Below are 20,504 nucleotides of genomic sequence, written 5' to 3' on the forward strand. Positions count from 1 at the left end.
AGCCGATGTCGAGGCCATCGGAGCAGAGCAGGTGAGAAGGCAACTGAGCCGCGTGGAATTGCCGATCCTACTTCTGCCTGACTTCAGTGACTGCAAGTGGAGTCATGGAATTCTTCAAATAAAACGTTTAAGTCAGGACCTTGGGATCTGTATTATATAGGGTTCTGAGGAGGTCAGCCATGGTGATTTGGAAAACAATATGCGGTTGTTTTTAGGAATCTGGCAACGCTGTCTCATTGGGTAGACTGACCTCCAGGGACGGAGAAGCTGACTTTCTGCTCTTTCCTTCTTATGCGTGTTTCTTTGTTAGAAATTAGCCAAATCATTTGACCTGCATGACTCCTTTTTTTTTTTTTTCCATTTAAGTGGGAATGGTGCAAAGCACTTACTTTACCATATTCTAAATCAAGACATAAAATATCATTTTAAAAAGACTTATAGTCCCACGTAGGCCTTGTTCGCAAGGTTTCATGACAGTACAGCCTCTGGTTCTGGTAGAGTGACTTCAGGGCTGGGTGTTAAAGAGTCATGGTTCTAGTTTCAACCTCAATATTAATTTGTAGTGTGACCTTGAGCATGTCATTTTACCCTCTCTAGACCTGTTTCCTCACCCAGAAATCACGAGGCTTGGAAATAATGATCTGTGAGGTTTGTTTTGTGATTAATGCTGAACCTACGAATAACAAGATGATAATGATTATACGAGGACCCTCTAGTTTGTTTAGCAATTTATAGACAACTTCACATCCATTAAGTCACAACAAATCTGTTAGTATATGCTAAGCAAGTATAACACTGGAAATATTATATAGAACATGCTGAGGAAGAATAATACTGAGATGTGTGTTATTCTCTTCCAAAAAAGTTAAGAGAAAAGGGACACTACCGACCAACATTACAGAGCAAACTATTGTCCAATGACAAAAGGGACAGACCATGTCTCCTAACTTCCTAACTACCCACCCCGCTACTCCCCTTGTTATTTCTACTCCAGCTCACTACTTCACTAGTTTCAGAGATGGCTTGCTTAATGGCGTTCCGCAAGCAAACACACTTGTGACCCTAGAGTGGACCTGAGTGAATAGCATTTTTTTTATATCTGACAGTATTGTACTTGGACAGAAAATAGCCAGATCATGTATTAGCTTATGTTGCTCAAGACACTAGTTTTCCTTGTTAGCTGACAAGACACTAGCAGATGCAATTTTTAGAATGTATAAGAAAGAAAGACAAAAGAGGGAGTCACTTCCCTCCCTGGGCCCCAGTTTCCCCATCTGTAAATGAATCTGGCATTCAAGGCCCTCTGTCTTCTGGCTCTGACCTTCCCCAACACCACTCCTCTCTCTACTCTAAGAACCCAGTTCCTCTATCGCCCGTGAGGCAACCTCATGCTGCTTCTGCTTCTGTAACTCTCTCTTCCCCTATTTAGCTTCACTATTCCAATTCTTCTTGTTTTTAGGCCAGCACAAATGCCATGAAGCATTCTTTGAACTCCTCTGCTGGAAGCTAGTGTTTCTTCCTCACCTGCCAGTCACCTGTTTGACTTGTGGATGATGCTTAACAATTTCTGCCTCATATTGTAATCATTTGTTACTTGTTCCGTGTCATTATCTAATGGATTCTCGATGACAGACACATCTCTGTGTCCTGTGTCTTCTCCAGGAGTGTGGGCCTCACAAAGTACAAATTTAATAAATATCTGAACAAAGAAAGAATGGATGAGATTTGAGGTCCTTTCTAACACAAACTCTGATTTTGGAGTAACATCATACTCATCCTGAAGCAGGTTTAGTAAGAATTCATTTAGAAGTAAGACACCCTTTGCGAAGTTTTTATAGGGACTTGTCTAATCAAAGAGTAAATGATCTTGGCTGAATTCTCCTTCTTTAAAAATAAATCCATTCAAAGGTAGATGCCATGTAGTAGAAAAAAATGCTACCTGGGTTTTTTTTTTTTTTGGTTGTTTTCTTGGTGTGGGAAAAGTTAAATTTGAGATACGGTTCTATTTCTTACTAGCTGTGTGACTTTAGACAAGTCATGCCACTTTTCTAAGTCCTTTTTTTTTTAACCAGCAGGTAATGACATCTTCACAGGGTTGGGAAGAGTTAATGTGATAATGGATGTGAAAGCGTGTTGCAAACTAAAAAGAACCCCACACATAAAAAGGGTTATTATTATCATCACCATTATTATTATTTAAAAAGTCATTTCCATGGGATGTAAATGCAGTCTCTACAGCTCCTCTGGGCCTCTAAGTGTACAGACTGTATTTACAAGTTTATAAAACTCCCAATATGGAGTTGAATAACAGCCAATCAATGCTAATAGCGCTGGATCCTTATTTACAGAGTGCTTTTCTTCTGAGATCAAGAGCTGTTAAAATCGAAATCCATCAAATTTTAATTAATTTCCATTCCGTAGATTGTCCAACAAATATTTGCTGCATGCCTACTATGTGTCAGGCAGCATTTTAGACAGTGGATGGGTCATTAACCTTGCTAACGATCTACTTACCTTATGGAAAGCTGCACATCCGCAGTATGTGCAGACAAGGCCAGGGGCAGGGGTTCAGTCCAGAGCATAAGGTGAGTAGTGGCGACATTGTGCTAAGTATACTTGTTTCATGAGCTGGAGCCGGGCCCCTTTGGTAAGAGTCATATATCTTCATCCACAGAAAACTGGGCCTTTTCCTTACTTGCCCATAATGAGAAATGATGTCAGTGGCTGAAAGACACATTGTGTGACCCAAGTTGCAGGGGTTAGGTTTCTGGGCTGCTTTGGTCAGCTCCGTTTCAGACACTTTGGAATGGAAAGTTTAAATGTAGCTACTGATTGAGAGAGATTTGTGTCTGTCCCGGAGCTGACTCCTGCAGAGCCCTGCTCCTGGCTGCAAACACATTTCACAGAGGTGCAATTTCACTTTTATCTACGAGAGAGAACAGACTCTTTTCCAATTGGAGGATTTTTAAGCTGTTGGGATCAAAGCTCCACTTTCATGTGCGGTTGACTCAGAGAACAGGGAGTCAGCAGGGATATGGCGAGCCAGCCCCAGGTGCTACAGGGAGCATTAGGCACGTTTCCCATTTCCAGCCATGTAGCCTTTCAGACGTTTTCTACCAAAGGGTTCCGAGTAGGCCTCCACAGCTTTGGAATATCCCTACCAGTTTCATCTAGAACAGGACAATCACATAGATAATTTGCATCATCTTGAACCTGAGCAGGATGGTTGACAGTCATTTGACACATTTGCGGAAGGATTCTCACTTTTGAGAAAGACCCGGAGATGACAGGGCCACCTCCCTCCAAAAGCTCACTATGGGGTGATTAAGAATATAAATAATTAGAAGGGATGACTCATTCAACAAATAGTCCGTGATAGAGCGTTTTTGTTTTTGTTTTTTTCCCCAAACCGCACTCTTCAAAGAGTAAAAAGGATTTTATAAAACCAGAAAGTGTTTTTTGTTTTATTTCTATAATGTGATATTTGAGATACTTTTGTGGCTGACTATGAAAAATTTTGAAAAAAAAAAAAAAAAGCCACAAAGATGGTTTGTGAATGGGTGCATTCCAGAGGTGAGCAATGTCCTAGAGTCAGGGAAGTGGAAACTGATCCTGGGCACCAAGCATGGTCCTGTGAGGACAGACTGGAGAGTATAGCAGGCAAGAACTGGATAACGAGTTTCTGTGGGTCACTTTGGCAGCCAGCTTAACTCTGTGAAGGCAATACTGTGAAACTTTGAGAGTGTTATTTGGAGGCATTTTTTTTTTTTTGAACATAAACTCAAGATTTTATTGTCTTCATAATAAAAGATGACACTTAGAACTGGATCACTTGGCCCTTTCTCTTCTTATCTTCTTCCAGTTCAAAATGCTTGCATCTTTTAATAGCCAGCATTCTCTTAGATCTGCAGTTGGGCTCAACGCACTCAAGCCTTAGCACAATCTTCTTTGTAGTTTTAGACTTTTTCCGGAAAATCGGCTTAGTTTGCCCACCATATCCACTCTGCTTCCTCTCATAACGCCGCTTTCCCTGGGCATAGAGAGAATCCTTGCCCTTCTTGTACTGTGTCACTTTGTGGGGTTGGTGCTTGCCACACTTCTTACAGAAAGTCCGGCGGATTTTAGGGAAGTTAACCATGCTTGCGAGAGCGATACCGGCACGGGAAGAAAGCTGGAGGCATTTAAATGATTGACCATGTACAACCTAACTCATTCGTCTACAGTTATTATCTCACAATTTACCCAATCTCTTATATGTAATAGATTTATCTGAGCAACTGGAAAGCCAGCCTTTCCTCAAATAACAAGTGCCATTGTAATTCGTGATGAATAAAGGCTCAGAATGATCTACCACAGTGATTTTTCCAAACACTTGTGATTTTGTGTATATATCATTAATAATTGTCTTGCTTTTGGCAAAGTGGCCCTAGAAAAGTAGTAACCATCCTGAATGATTTATTTTATTTTGATAAATAATATATTGGCTTGGATGAGAAAAAAAAGAAACTCTCCTATCTTCCTTTTGATTATATTCCTTTGGATCACAGGCTCACCTTTCTCCCTGGTTTAAATATAAGAAGTCATCCTATTTTTGGAAGTAGTTACTTCTTAATTCTTCACTTGATTGTTATAATATTCTTAGTGATTTGGGAATTAGTGTATTTATGTAGTTGTCTAAGTGTTCATCAAAGTAATAAACTCACTTCTAGGTTTAAGTGTTTCTATTTAAAATTCTTTAAGAAATTCATCAAATGTGTGTGTGTGTGTGTGTGTGTGTGTGTGTGTGTGTATTTATGACACTACTCTTTTAAAAATACCCAGAGCCCCCAACTGACAACAGTGAGAGAAGTGAATAGTTGATAGGACCTGGCCCTGGAATGCAAGAGTAATGGATTCTCCAGGGACTCTGCCATTTACCAGCTTTGTGATGCAGGGCAAGTCACATACCTGTTCTGAGCCTTGATTTTCCTTCAAGACAAATTCTCACCCTTTCCTGACTCTAACTAATGTAGTAGTCCCCCTTTATCTGTGAGGGATATGGTCCAAGACCCCCAGTAGGTGCCTGAAACTGCAGATAGTCCTCAACCCTATATATGGTATGTCTTTTTGATTTGAAAACAGAGATGACTACTAAGTGATTAACGAGCAGGTAGTGTATACAGCGTAGATATGCTGACCAAAGGGATGATTCATGTTCTGGGCAGGATGGAGTGGGACAGTAGAAGATTTCATCACACTACTCAGAGCTGGGTGCAATTTAAAACTTACGAATTATTTCTAGAATTTTCCATTTAATATTTTTGGACCCTGGTTGACTGTGGGCAACTAAAACCCTGGAAACTGAAACCATGTGTAAGGGGGGAACTACTGGAACTACCGTATTTATTGACTGCGTGGTGTGGTGCACTGCTCATACAATTATGCGTGCTTCTCTCACAAAGCTTAAAGCCTAAAAGGGTAGGGGGGCAAAGGCTCTCCAGCAGTTTAAGTTATCATGCTCAAGAAATGTTCAAGGTTCTTTGAGAGCCCAGGGTGAGAGCATCAAATCATATAGAGAATATGAGAAAGCTTCCTAGAGGAGCTTACATTTGCACTGAAGTTTGAGTGAAGCAGAAAGAGAAGGGGGTACAATGTTTTTCCAACTCTGGAGAGCAGCACGGATGAACACAGAGGCATAGCACAGCTTGCTGTATCTGGGGGAACAATGGGAGGATCTCAGTAGGAGGTAGGAGAGAGGATAAGCATGGGAAAGGTGGGATCTGGGGCTGCAGTGGTGAAATCTCTTTTAGGCTAAGCTGGCAATACCAGTGCTGCTAATCATAACTACCTTTTGTTGGCTGAGTTGAAAATACAAGTTAAGCTCATTTTTAGATTTCAAAGATTGATAAAATTAGCATTGCAGAGTGCTTAGCTTTTTACCAAATAGTCATTTCTAATATGCACTATACAATTTCTCAAATGTCAACAAGTATTATCCAGATCTGCTGACTTAACTGAGATCAATTAACAATGTCAAGAGCTAAATGGTTATGGAAATGTTGATGTCCTTTTGTGATATAAAATTTTACAACTGTTCATTTAAGTATTCACCCCAGTGCTTTGATAAACTGATCCAAATCTTAGCATATTATCGAGGATAATAAGGGTTTACTAGGTAGTATTTATCCTACTTTAGTTCTCTTGAGCATAGACATTCAGTAGATTTTTTATTTCTTGGCACAATTTTATGAGCATTCAAATTAAAACTATTTTTCATGTTTATTGTAGTAGTAAGATATGAAAAGCTAAACAGGAAAATAAAATAAAACCTTAAATTCAAAATTGCAATGAGAGAGAAGTGTTGAAATTCAGTCCATCAATGTTTACTGAATCCAGCCACATGTTAAATTCAACCACTTTTTAAAGCTCTGTTTACTTGATATATTTAACCTTGTGAACTTAGGAATAATCATTTACAAACCTGACAATAATGCAGTCAGCCCTCCATATCTATGGGTTCTACATCCATAGATTTAACCAACTGTGGATAAAAAATATTTCAAAAAAAAATTGCATTTGTCCTGAACATGCAGTGAACATTGAATTTTTTTCTTATTATTATTCCCTAAACAATGCAGTAGGACAACTATTTACATTGTATTACGTAGTATAAGTAATCTAAAGATAATAAAGTAAGTGTACATAGGTTAAATGCAAATACTATACCATTTTATATCAGGGAGTTGAGCATCTGTGGATTTTGGTATCCAAAGGAGGCCCTGCAGCCAATACCCCATAGACACCAAGGTTCAACTGTATAGACAAAGGGCATAGTATATAGAGTAAGTGGTTAATAAACTGTACATATCACTTACCAGGCTTTGTGCCAAGCTCTCTCTTGACCTTACCTCCAGGGCAGAGCAGTTGCAAGAGGTGAGCCAACAGGATTTCTGTGGGAGCAGAGGTGCCAGGAGAGGTAGAGCTGGAAGGGCTGTTATCCTGAAGGTTGTTTAAAAACACATGGAATTAAGGAAGAGAGATAAAAAGCACAGCTGGAAGTTGAATCTGGTATCATGCTGACTAGGGAAGTCAGGTCGTTAACACAAGTCAGACACAAACCTAGTGGCTAAGTAAAGAGAGAGAATCTAGGAGCAAATTGCTTAGTGAGTGGAGTCAAAAGATGAAGAGCTAAATTTGCATGTGGTCCATACTTCTTTTTTTGCAGTCTCAACAGCTTGGAAAGCCAAGACTGAACCCTTAAAGGAGCTGCACTGGGAAGGGAAGGTCTGGTGGAAAACTCATGCAAGATTCAGTCTTTGCAGGCAAGGAGCTAAATCTGACATGACAGGTAAACATGAGAACAGTCAAAACTTCAGATTTGGTAAACTCTCTGTTCAACTGAAATCCCAGGAGTGTTAAGGCTTCCTCCTCAATCCACATCTAGCCAATCTTCTCATCTTCTTCCAGTGCAGGAACACCAAACTGTTTACTTTTCCCCAAATCACCCTACATTCTCTTCACTGAGGCTTTTAATGCTGAAACCTCCGTCAGAAATGGCTTTCTCTGCTTCATGGAAAAGGCTTTTCAATGTTCCCTGCTCCTTCCCTGGCGGGGAAAATAATGCACTTTCTCTCTTTCGGGTTCCTGTAGCACAAGTTTATATAAACACTAGTGGTGGAAGATGGCTTACCTACCAAGTATATGTCCTTGAGGCATGTACAGAGGTCAAGATTTTAAATTCTGTAAGTGTTCAGTTGCCTTTTTGACCCTACTCCTCACTTGCTGAATATTTTGAGCAAATAATAGACCTTGGAGCCTCAGTTCCTTATCATTGTTGTTATGGGGATTTAATAATACAGTAGATGTAAAGTACCAGGCATAATGTTAGGCAAAATTTAGGATGTTTGGTTTGTTAAATTCAGTCTTTGGAATTCATAATATAAATGAACATAAATGTAAACTAGTTGTGTAACATATAATGGATTTTAGGAGCTACCTTCAGCTTAAGAAAGAAGTTTGATTTCCTAAATTATCATGCTGCCTTTTTGATAAATTCTTCGATGCCACACAAAGACAAGCCATTCTCTTCTCTTGGCAGTTTTACTATTTTATCATCATCATAACAATATAATGGTGACATTTTAATCTTATTCAATATATAATCCACAAAGTGATTTAAGTCAATTTCGTGCGCTTACTTCATTTTCTCAGTGTTGCTTTCTTGATTCTGATTTTCAGTTTATCATTGAGATGGATGAACTATCCTGTTTCTTTTTTTCTTTCTCTCATGCCTTCCAGCTTAGTTGCATTCAGATTCCAGTGGGTCTCCCTTCAGGGCCTAAGTCATACTTGTTGCATGATCTCCATGCTTTAAACAATTGAAAAACAACAACAAAAAAATCCAAGTGGAGAAAAGGCACCATTTCTGTTGGCAATTCTCCCACCTCCATCTGTGCCGCCCCGAAGTGTCTGCTTTCTGTACTTACAAGACATTAGTCTTTTGGCACTATGATCCAGAGCAAATAGTGCTGAATGTAATAATAGCAAGTGATTTGGCATGTGCATCAATGTGAAAATAGAGTTTACAAATGCACAATAATGTATCCTGCAAGAATACATCATCTTTTTAAATGTGTTTCTTGAACATACTTATGTTCAGTGAGAAAAACCACATCCATTATTAGAAAGGTAGAGTGTCTCTTCATATTCTGGGAAAATTCTTGATAGATGATTGCTATATTTAGCCATGGAAGCTAACATCTCACTGAAGGGGGGAGTGCCCTCTGTTCAGGGAGAAAACTAAGAAATGCAGTATTTTAAGTTCCCTGCTTAAAAGAAGAAATAATTGGGAGGAAATCAAAAGAAGTGGGCAAAAGGATCAAACAGTAACATTCAGCTACATTCAGAGCTTGAAACTGGAAAATAAAAATCAGTAGAATATTTATCATTCATTTCTTTCTTTTTCTAAAGCACTCCTTCTTTCCTTGACCAAGTCAGGATACTAGCTCAGCTCATGGAGGTCTATGGAGCCAAGCAAGGAGATTATTAATGAGGATTGTGTGTGTGCTGCTGGTGGTGGTGGTGGGAAGGTGGGTGTTTCAGGAGATGGGAAATCCAAGACCAGAGGGAGAAGAAAGTAAGACTTAAAAAGGCCAAAGTCTAAGAAGCCAGGAGTGGAGACCTTTTTTTCCTCCAACTTGGAGATTTGGGGAGAAAAGAGCAAGAATAAAGCAGGTTGATGGGAAACACTGACAGTGTTGATAATACTACCCAATGTAGAACAAGCATGGCTATTCAAAGTTGATTTTTATTTGCTCCTGGGGTATAATGAAGAGTGAATAAATTGAATTGAAAGGTTCAGGAATATTTTCAGACTTCATTCATTTAATCACTCATTGACTGCTTCACTAACGAATTCATAATATAATTACTCTATGCCTGCTAGATGCTGGGCACAATGCTATGTGATGGGAATACTCCATCTGTCTTAGCCTATTCAGGATTCTATAACAGAATACCACAAACTTGGTGACTTAAAAACAACAGAAATTTATTTATCATAGTTCTGAAGATTGGGAAGTCCAAAATCAAGGCTGCTGGTAGATTTGGTGTCTAGTGAGTACCCACTTCTCTGTTCATAGAAAGCAGTCTTGTGGCTGTAATTTCACATGGCAGAAGAGGCAAGAAGCTTTCTGGGGTCTCTTTTATAATGGCTGTAATTCTGTTTATAACTGCTTTGCCCTCATGACCTAATCATTTCTCATAGTCTCCACATCCAAACACTATTATGTTGGGAATCAGGTTTCAATGTATGAATTTTGGGGGAACACATTCAGTCTATAGCACTGCCTTTATAGAGAGACAGATATATAAATAAATGGCAGACATGAATAAAAAATACTGAAAATGCTATGAAGATTAAGAGAAGGCTTCTCGTGAAACACTTTAACTGAGTTTTGAAGGATACATAAGAGTTTCCTGAGCCAAAAAAACGTGAGCCCCAAGTTTATATCCAACCTTGTAGCTCTGTGATATTGTATTTATCCCGTCTTCTGTATCACAGCCTGAATCATCTGCCAACTTGGCTTGTTGGCATTATGTAGGCAATAAAAATGAGATAAACAAGTAAAAAGATATAAGGGAGGGGGTAATGAGGCAGGTAGGTGGAGATCATTTTGATGGGGTTTGTATTTCTTCATTCAGTAGATGAGTGGCGTTAGTGGGGCCTAGTAGAATACTATTTTTTCACTTCAACCTATTTTCTATCATTTACTTAAATATTTTGCACTTCATCAACATGTGGAATTAAAGTGTAGTAAAGTGATAATATAAGATAATGGCTAAAACTATTGACTTTGGATTCTAGCAGTTCCAAGTTCAGATTCAAAAGTCTTCCCCTGTCAAGCCTCAGGTGTCTCCTCTATAAACTAAAGGAGTTGGCTAGAGGAACTCTAGTGTTCCTTTCAGGTCCGACTGACTTAGCCTAGAAGTGATGCTGGTCCAACACAGATGCTTCCAATATTAGGGCTGGAAAGGGCCTTATAGACTGTTTTGTCAAAGTCCTTTCTTTTACAGAGTAAGAAACCAAGGATACATCTCAATCTTTCCAGTATCCTTTTTATAACAGCTACTACTTTTTAATGATTAATAGCTTGTGATTCTTCAGAAAGAAGGGGAAAATGTTTAATGAATGAATTTAGAAGTGATTGGGAAGGCTAAATAAGAAGTTTGTCCGTCATGATAAATAAACATAAATTTAAGATCAGATGAAAAACATTTTCCTCTGATACTTTAAATTGAGACAGATTTTAGGTGACGGAAAGGGGCCGGCAGCATCAGCATCATATTATCACAACCTTAGGCCTAGAGCTGAGTATACAAGAGAACGCTCTGGGCAGAATAGCAGTCTTGGTTCCACCTCTTAACTATAACTCTTTGCTTCCTTTACAGTCCTGTAGTCACCTTGCTAGGGCAAATGGTTGGAGAAAAAAAATGTAAAAAGTTGTGGAAAATATTTTTTTAAAAAAACTATCAGATATACAAATCCATTTGTCATTTTTTTTTAAACTGCAGAGTATCAGTACTATCAGCAATTAGTCGTGAACCTCCAGGTCCCTGCTGATAATACCCTTGTGTTAATACACCTGTGGAGTCCACTATGCTATTGCATTCTTTTGCTGTTATTTAATTTCAGTTGGCTTAAATTACTCATTACTCTTTTCCTCCCCTTTAAACAGCAGGGCTTTTGGAACCAGTAGCATAGCTAATTGTTTCATTTCTGCATTTCACTTTCCCTGGGTAGCCACAGTCGCTATGTGAACTGAGATTTGAATATAAACATAAACCATAAAGATTTTTCATCAAGTAAGAGCACTACTAATAAAACAAAGCTTTGTTATTATTTATCGCATGAACAATACACTTGTATCACCTCTATCAGGCATCATGTAGAACATTGTGGAGGTTTCTTATTGGCAGCGACACATTTAGTATAGTTACCATTTTCCAGCCCTTCAACAAGAACTTCTGGATGTATTTACTAAGTGAAATAAATAAACTTCTGAAACAATGGTTTGTAGTACAACACACATAGGACTAGTCCTCCAACCTAAGAACGTATACAAGTTTGCATAGAGAGTGCCGTAATGAGATAGGTATCAGCAGACTACTTCTAGTCTTGTTTATGACTTGCTATTTGACTTGAGAAAAGTTGTCCCCCTCCTCCCTCCTAATGGGTCTTATTTCTCACTTTTGTTTAATAAGTATTTGGGCTACAAGATGTATGAAGTTCATTCCAACCGTGAAACTATAAATGTACACATTATGAGTCCACAGATTCATGGTGTATCCCAGCACCTAGACTAGTGTCTTGCACATAGTAGCTTCTCAGTAAATGAACAAATGATGGACTTTTGTTAATTTTTCTGTGACTGAATACTCGTATGCTATTATTACAAAAAGATTGAGCATCCGTGTATTTGGAATTTTGAGGGGAGGGTGTGAGGAGTACAGGATGAGGAAATGTCAAATGTCCACCTTCTTTAGATGCAGCATTTTTTACGAAGCCTCTTTGGACTAAACTTTGATGTACAATTGGTCTATTCTTAGCACCAGAACTCAAGGACTGGGTTGGTCTTCATACGGATCCTGAGCAGATTCAAGAAGTGACTTTTGCATATTAGATTGCCAGGTTATTTCTTATCCCTAGAAGGAAAAGGGACAATCAACTGAAAAGTTTTATTTTCTAGTATCCTATTTTGACTGAGTAAGGTTTTGACTCAAAACCTAAACATTAATGGAATTGGCATACCACATTTTAAGTGGGCATTATGCCAGTGTAACAGATGGACCTCGAAATTGTCAGTTGATAGCTTGTGTATAAATCTCTAATATCGTCAAGTGGAGACAGTCCTTAACAAGAAATGTAAAAAATGTTTGTCAGTTGGCTTCCAGATGCCTCACCCATGCATCATTACTCTGTTACACGACTCTGCAAGTCTCTTTAGATACTTAATAGCCCCCAGAGACATCACTGTTAGACTGTGTGGATGGGTAACTCCATGGAAAAATATACCCAGATGACCTGCATCTTCTGTCCTTTCCTGTCTTCTCAGACTGTTCCTTACCTTCATTCCTTCCCTGAAACCTGAACCATTTTTATTGAACCATTTTTACTGAAGCTTTATCATGTGACCCTGCCTTTTTAGGAAGACCGTTCTTTCACTGTCACTCAAGGAAGAGAATGAGAGCCTTGCACATAGTAAGCAATCAAGACATGTTTGCTTTCCGAGGGACTCTCTCTAACTTCTGCAGCGTGGCCACTTTCACGTAGTTTTGCCACGTCAATCCATCTTCTTCTTGTGCTTTGAAATTTTAATCTTCCTATTCTTTCATCTTCTATGACTAATTTCTCCCAGCCTCCTAGCTTGTTTGCAAAGGCATGGCCCACCTATGAGCTTGCTTAAGAGGAATACCTGAACTCAAGTGCAGAGAAAACCGAATGTAGGACTGACTATTTATGGTCTTTGCCCAAGAGTAAGCACTGAGCACACTTGTTAACTGACTTCCTGCCTCGTGGTGATCTTGCTGCTGCTTGCAGGTCACTTATGACCTAGTTTATGCCGTCAAGGATTGCTGATTGATGCTTCTCAGTTGCCAAGTGAATTGGCTTTATGGCCCTGAAAAAAAAAAAAAAAAAAAAAAAAAGCTTTATCTCATTAAACTCATTCATTGATTCATTCAATGAATATTAAATAAAACCTTCTAAGTATCACACACTCTTCTAGAAGCTGGAAAAACAACAGTGACCAAAACAGACAAGGTCCTTGTTCTTGTAGAGCTTACAGTCTGGTGACAGTTTGAACTGACACTCTCAGTGGAAACTGAGCTGACCATTTGTTTCATCTTAGAGTGAGTACTCATTTCTAGAGGTGAGTTGACCTCAATATCATCACCAAAAAGTCCCAATTGGCCAACTTTTCTTTTTTGTACATATAAAATACATTATAAAAGATGTTAGTTATAAAAAATGAGCAGTAAGAAAATAATTGGGCATAAATAAATGGTCACACATTTCTCTCAGTTTACGTTCAGCACTTCTGGACAAACAGCATGAGTATATGGAAAAATTGTATGCGGGCTGGTAATTGGTTTGGCATTTTAGCAAGGCTTTTAAAATAGTTAATTATAATGTAATGCCTTGCTGTTAATTAATTTCAATCATTTATATTATTTCTGTACATTCTAGTAGGAACTAAAGGTAGATGGTCATATAATTTGTTGTTTGAGCCAGAACTGTTTTTGATGGGCAAAGGGGGCATTCTTTAAAAGTATGTTGTGACAATGAGTATAAAAAGGGAACATTTTGGGAAAACCAGAATGCACATTCACCCCAAATAAAAGAAACCCAGTCTCACCTAATTCTTAGCATTTTGAAATAGCAAATTGCTACTAGTCTATTTCCTCTATTCCAGGATTATCATTAAGTGAGTTCATCATAACTAGATCAAATTATGTTTCATCAACACTTTTATGAAGCAATTCTTCCTTTAAATCCTTCCACTTTGGGATGTGGGGATTAGACCCTTTTCTTATTAAAAAGGAGGGGGCCTTCAGGGATTCCAGCTCTAATCCTTAGCTTAGATGGATCCAAAGCCCTATATATAATAGTGAGTACAATTTATTGAGTGACCAGTATTTTAGACACTTTTATAAGTATTATGGTCAGTCCTTACAGCAGCTCTGCCTACAAGAAGATATTACTTACTTTTCCAGATTAAAAAAATGGGAACCAAATGGATTAATTGCCCAAGAGGGTACAGTAAGTAATAATAAGCAAACTGTATTTGAGCCCACGTCTGTCTAGTTCCAGAATCTATTTTTTTCACTATGCTCTACTGTCTCTCTATTCAAATGCATGATAGAAAACTTAGGTGAGATGAAGATATGATGATGATCTCTCCCACGTACTCTGGAGTTTTGTAGCTCTGGTCCCAGACCCATACTAAGCATTTCTCTGCCTCCTTCCACTTTCCACTTTTATACTGGAGATTCACATCTGGTAGAGAAACCTGGAAAATGATAATAACTTCTTATGTCCGAAAGTACTTTTGCACTCTCACATGGTCCCTGCCCCGCACTCATACCCCAACGCTGTGAAGCTCAGACTTCAAGAACTAGCTCTGTATGTGTCTCCTCCAGGAAACTTTCTTAAAACCCTCAGGCTGGCTGACTGCCAACTCTTCTGCACCTCCTACTCCACCTGTGACAACCTGTCTTATAGCTTACTATAGCTTTTAAAATCATTTATGTTTCTATCATCTTCAATAGACTTTCTGCTTCTGTGGGGCAGAGATCATGTTTTATTCATATTTTAACCTCTCTGTACTCCTGGTTGCTTATCTTTAAAACAGAGATAATAATAGTACTAATCTCATAACATTTTATTTTATTTCTTAAATCGACAAATAATTGTACACATTCATGGGGTAAACAGTGACTTTCAATACATATAATGTAAGTGATCAGATCACGGTAATTATTGTATTCGTCATCTCAAATATTGATCATTTCTTTGTATTGGGAAACTTCAATATCCTCCTTCTGCTAATTTTAAACTATGTAAAATATTATTCTTAACTATAACCATATTACAGTGGTATAGAACACTAGAACTTATTCCTCCCACCTAGCTGTAACATTGTATCCTTTTACAAATCTTTCCCTCCTTCCCCCTACCCTTCCCAGCTCCTCCTATCCTTTGTTCTACTTTTTACTTCTGTGAAATCAACTTTTTCTTTTATCTTACACATATGAGTGAGAACATGTGGTGTTTAACTTTCTGTTTCTTAGGTTTATTTCATCAAACATAATGTCCTTCCATTTCATCTATGTTGCTGCAAATGACAGGATTCCATTCTTTTTTATGGCTAAATAACATTTTATTGTGTATATGTACCCCATTTTCTTTATGCATTCATTTGTTGTTGAACACCTAAGTTGATTCCATATTTTGACTATTGTAATAGTGCTGCAATAAACATGTGGGTGCAGATGTCTCTTTGATATACTGATTCCCTTTCTTTTGGTAAAGAAGATTCCCAATAGTGGGATCACTGGATCATATGGTAGTTCTAATTTTTTTTTTTTTTTGAAAACTCCATACTGTTCTCCATAGTGATTGTACTAGTTTACATTCCCACCAACAGTGCATAAGAATTCTCTTCTGTCTGCTTCCTCACTAGCATGTGCTTTATTTTCTTTGTCTTTTGATAATAGCCATCCTAACTGGGGTGAAATGATATCTCTATTTTAAAGATAAGCAACCTGGAGCACAGAGAGGTTAAAGTATGAATAAAACATGATCTTTGCCCCCACAGAAGCATAAAGTCTATTGAAGATGATAAGCATTTCTCTGCTGATTAGTGATATTGAACATTTTTTTTCATATATTTGTTGGCCATTTGCATGTTCATATAGCTTTATAAAGATAATAGTCACCAAAACATTTAGAATCCTTATAGTGCCTGGCACATAGTAAGCTCTGAGCAATGTTAGGTCAATATTATCATCATTTTGTTATCATGGTGAGTGTAGTTAATGTCACATGGTAAAGTACACAAAAACATGCATGTTAAATGCTACTAATTCGTGAAACATTTTTATTGTTATCTATGTTCAGGACACTCTGTAGACTACACTGAAGAAAGAAAAAGGAGGCCGTTTAAAAAATAAGGGTGGGAAAAAGGAACAAGATATATACATAAATTATTCTGATACAGAATAGAAAATAGTGATGGAAAAGTAAATCATCAGTTTTGGAACCATTAGTGAGCAGATCATCAGTGTTCTTGGTAGAGAATATTTTCAGACTGAGAGTATCAGGGAAGACTGTAGAAAGGAGGTGGAGTTTTTGTTGGATCTAGAGGAAAATATAAGATTTGAATTTGTAGACACTTGTGGTAGGTAGTGGTTTGATGAGGTCAAGATCTGACAGCAATGATGATGTAAGCAAAGGTAAGAAAAATCTTGACAGAGGAGCTATTGTGATCAAGAAGGTGGTTCTCTCAGTCAAGGTTTGTCCATTGTACTCCAGATGCGCTGACCCCTGCAATTTCCCCACAAGTGGGAAACCAGACTGCATAATTTGTGGTGGTGGGGGTCTGTGACCCCACATTCTCCTGGTTTAAAAAAAAGGAAAATATTGAGGTTGGTTTAGGATAATATGTCTAGGAGTTAAGCTTGGAGAAGAATGGAAAGATCTTGAATGTCAGACCACAAATTTTGCATTAAATTTGATTTGCTTTCTATTTAATAAAGCATCTGGGTTCTTAAAATTATGAATAAAAATAATGATAAATTATGAACTAGAAGGTTCTCCCTGTTCTTACTCACTGTAGATAATGGGAAGGCAGTTATATGAAAAAGCGTTCTGGATTAGATGGCTTGCCTCTGCCTTTGAAGTATGATGCTTAGGTTCTGAACCCAGATCTGGTTCACCATGTGACTCTTATCACGTGCCACTCCTCCCCTGCCTTTAGCTTCTCCATCTGTAAAAGAATAAATATGAAGAGTACACAGAGATGCATTCTAAAGATATCTCCTGTTCTAAAACCTTTGAGAAGGAATGAGCATGTAATGGGGTGCAGCATTAAGAACAGAAATTATTTATCTCAATGAAATAGGCTGTTGTTCTTAAGGAGGAGCACTACTCCTACCCTTAGCCTACTTTCTAAGCCTATTCAACACTGAAAAGAAATCCTGCGTTTTGTGATTCTTCCAAACATGTACTTTGGCGTACAATTGGAGAACCTAAAAACTAGTAGGCCCTAGGTTGTGGCCTCTGCAATCCGATACTCTTAAATGCTGAATGGATCCAGGTGTTGCTGACCCACTCAGTTCATTAGTGGGAGTCCTCCACTAATAATGTCCATATGTGGCTGAACCATCATGGTTAATATTTGTAATCATGGCCCTAAGGCATTGGAAAAATCAAAGGATGCCCTCTGAATCACCAGAAAAAGATTAAATTAGAGAGAACTCCAGGTTTCTTGTTGGGAGTACATTTTATTATATTTCAATGTTTTGAAAATTGTGACTAGAAGCCTACTGTGGAAGGATCTTTTGTGAACTAGAGTATGTGACGAATCTGCACATCTCCTTCCTTAACCATTCCAGATAACAGGGTTTTCTGGACTTCTGGAGAAGAAGATTATTATTCTCAAGGAGAGATGATCACCTCAGGAAAATCTGGATTATTGAAAAAAAAATAAAAGTAGTAAATCCAACACAATTTTTCCCATTAAACATTTTGCATATAAACTAAATACAGTGTGGGCTTTAGAAATATTTTGATATGAAGGTAGTACTTCAGGAGGTTTTTGGTTTTGCATCTTCCTCTAGAGCTCTGTACAAGAAAAATATTCTATCCCTGCAACTTCACAAAAATGATTAGGTATTGCATTTGAAAGTACTTATTATCAAAAAGGCGTCTCCCCACCTTTGGGGACTTCTTGCAGGTTGTTGGAAAAAAGCTAAAAAGAGCACCTCAAAATATCCTCAGTGGCTTTGTTTGAAGAACTTTAGAAGCCTTGGAGCCTGCTCATGGAACAGTTTTGAGGTGGAGGCAGGCAGGAAAACACTGAGTCTGACTAACAAAGAAGCGAGAGAATATTAACCTTTGACAGTTCCATAAGTACTCTCGCCCCACTCTCGAAAAACAAAACAAAACACATACAGGAATATAGCAAGCAATGTGAAGTCAGTGGGGAGAGGAGAGGGAAGCAGACAGCTGGAAAGTTACTGCAGCAAGTAGAAAGAGAAACCCAAATTGTGAACATTAAAAACGATTCGTAAATCTCTCCTCTCTGCCTTCTGAATAAAACCATACCCTGCCTGGAGACACTAGCCTCCTCTAAGACTTCAGTAATTCGTCCTGATGCACGCAGTACCAGTCCAATCCATTTTCTAGTTTGCAGAGGAAAATCCGGTCCGGCGTTTATTTTTAGCAGCGCTTCCCTGTGACCGAATGCTACAGCTCCTCAGCTGGGATAACTGAAGACCGTATTGGGGAGCGAGGCGAAGGGGGCGGGGGAGCGGGAGGCGGTGAAAAGGGGAGGGGGGACGCCCTGCGCATGCGTGCCAGCGCCCATGCAAATCTGCTGTACATCCAGAGAGCAAAGTGGGATGATCTGTCACTACACCTGCAGCACCACGCTCGGAGGACAGCTCCTGCCTGCAGCTTCCAGACCCAGGTAAAAAAAAAAAAAAAAAAAAAAAATCTAAGCGGGCACCGTGCATGCATTTCAGTATCAGATGCGCGTCGCAACGTATCCCCTGTAGAGGCAATCTGCTGCTGCTCCTAAGTGTCCTTTGGTGGCTGATTGCAGCTTCAAGGTTTAAGAAATCCCATCTTTCAGGAAGCCTGAGGGGAAGGAAGGAAGTACGGGCGAAATCATCAGATTGGCTTCCCAGATTTGGGAATCTGAAGCGGGCCCACATCTTCCGGCCAACTTCCATTGAACTTCCCAGCACTCGAAAGGGACCGAAATGGAGAGCAAAGGTATGTGGTTGTCCCTATCGGGGGACTTCCCGCTGCATGTGCGTGTGGCCAAGGCAATCCTCGGCGAGGGGACTGCAGTGCTTGGGGAGCGAGCATCACACTAGGTCGATAGAGGAGGAGATGCTATGTCCGTTGCAGCACTGGGGAAGTGTGGCAGGAAGGCGACTTCTTTTTCACTCCCACAGCTTGGAAGACAGTGTTTAATACTCCATCAGTTGCGTAGTGAAGTGTGATGAGTTTTTTGGGGGGAGGTGGGGAGAGTCCCCCCAAAATGGAGGAGGAGGAGGTATGTGTTGGTAAAGCAATATCTTTCTTTATAATGGATGGACTCAGATAAATCTATTTCATTTGCTTTAGAATTGCTGACGGGCACGTTTGTATCTGATATCCAATAATGCATTGCTAAAAAAAAAAAAAAAAAAATGTTTGAATTTCACCACCCCCACCTCATGAAGATGGTATTTCTGGGTGTGTATGACCACATCCTACTGCATTTTGAATATATATCAGCAGAGAAATTGGGTCTATTTGGAACAGCATGCGTTAGAACTGACCTCTAAGAAGAACAGTGTATGGGAGTACTGCTTGGTTTCCAGGCATAATGCATTTACTAGTTCTGGACATGTATATTTCAATGTTCTCCTCATAAGCAAATCTGCATGATGTATACATACCAACTGATACATGAACTGTAAAGATCAACTTCTGAATGGCCTATTGCACACACATAAACACAACGAGTATTCTAATCACAAGATTAGATATCTTTTGGATTTAACCCCATCTATGCAGGTCTGTTTCTCCTTTTCCTTAAAACGCCCACCAGGTTGTGAGAGCCTTGAGTGATATGGTGGTCAGATATCCAGGAGGCATACTGGATGTATTTAATTCTGGTGAAATCAGAAGAAATGATGTCAACTTTTATGAAACTATATTCATTACCCAGAACTCGGGAAGCTATATTTGAAACAAGATTTTATTTTTAAACCAGGAATGTCAGTCACTGTGGTAATGTACTTAGGATCAGAGAATGGTGGTGAGTTACCTATTTCTGGGCTGATTAATGAAACTGGAGTGTTGAATGATAGCAGTTCTATGTTCAATACAGTATTTTAAGTATTTAATTGGCAGATTTAAAGTACTTGAACCCAGGCAAGCATTTACAGTATAAAAAGAGCTGAATCAACATGGATTAAGACTAGCCGGCAATTTTCAGTTCCGGCAAATTATTCTTATGATATGTTGATGGGCATCTCCATGTCTGACAATGATGTACACATATGAGAGAATCCATGTCTATAAATATACTTGAGGCGTATATTATTAACTCTATTATAAACTCCATTTTAAAATAAAAAGCCAGTTCTTAACACGTAAAGGTTTGTAATATTCTAGTTGACTAAGTATTTCTGGGACATAAGGTTAACAACAGAAAAAGAGTATCATTTTACTATGAAACAGTTTT

General features: G+C 38.8%; 2 protein-coding genes across 2 annotated transcripts in view; one reads left to right on the plus strand and one right to left on the minus strand.

Annotated features, from left to right (window-relative positions):
* Nucleotides 1-3,764: 3,764 nt before the first annotated feature.
* LOC105540652 (60S ribosomal protein L36a-like) lies at nucleotides 3,765-4,166 on the minus strand. Its single transcript, XM_011981340.1, has one exon. The coding sequence runs from the start codon at nucleotides 4,136-4,138 to the stop codon at nucleotides 3,818-3,820; it is 321 nt and encodes a 106-aa protein (XP_011836730.1). The 5' UTR covers nucleotides 4,139-4,166; the 3' UTR covers nucleotides 3,765-3,817.
* A 14,449-nt stretch (nucleotides 4,167-18,615) lies between these two features.
* The window catches only part of FGF12 (fibroblast growth factor 12), a 633,659-nt gene continuing 631,770 nt past the window's right edge, over nucleotides 18,616-20,504 (plus strand). Inside the window, exons 1-2 of the mRNA XM_011981343.1 lie at nucleotides 18,616-18,731; nucleotides 18,897-19,039. Coding sequence (XP_011836733.1) covers nucleotides 19,027-19,039 — 13 coding nt within the window. The 5' untranslated portion in view covers nucleotides 18,616-18,731; nucleotides 18,897-19,026. The remainder of the gene's footprint in view (nucleotides 18,732-18,896; nucleotides 19,040-20,504) is intronic.

Source organism: Mandrillus leucophaeus, unplaced genomic scaffold, assembly GCF_000951045.1.
Source record: "Mandrillus leucophaeus isolate KB7577 unplaced genomic scaffold, Mleu.le_1.0 Scaffold224, whole genome shotgun sequence".
NCBI classification, from domain to species: Eukaryota; Metazoa; Chordata; class Mammalia; order Primates; family Cercopithecidae; genus Mandrillus; species Mandrillus leucophaeus.

What these genes read in the sequence shown, in the direction of transcription:
- LOC105540652 (XM_011981340.1), bottom strand. Translation starts at nt 4,138, where the DNA reads ATGGTTAACTTCCCTAAAATCCGCCGGACTTTCTGTAAGAAGTGTGGC.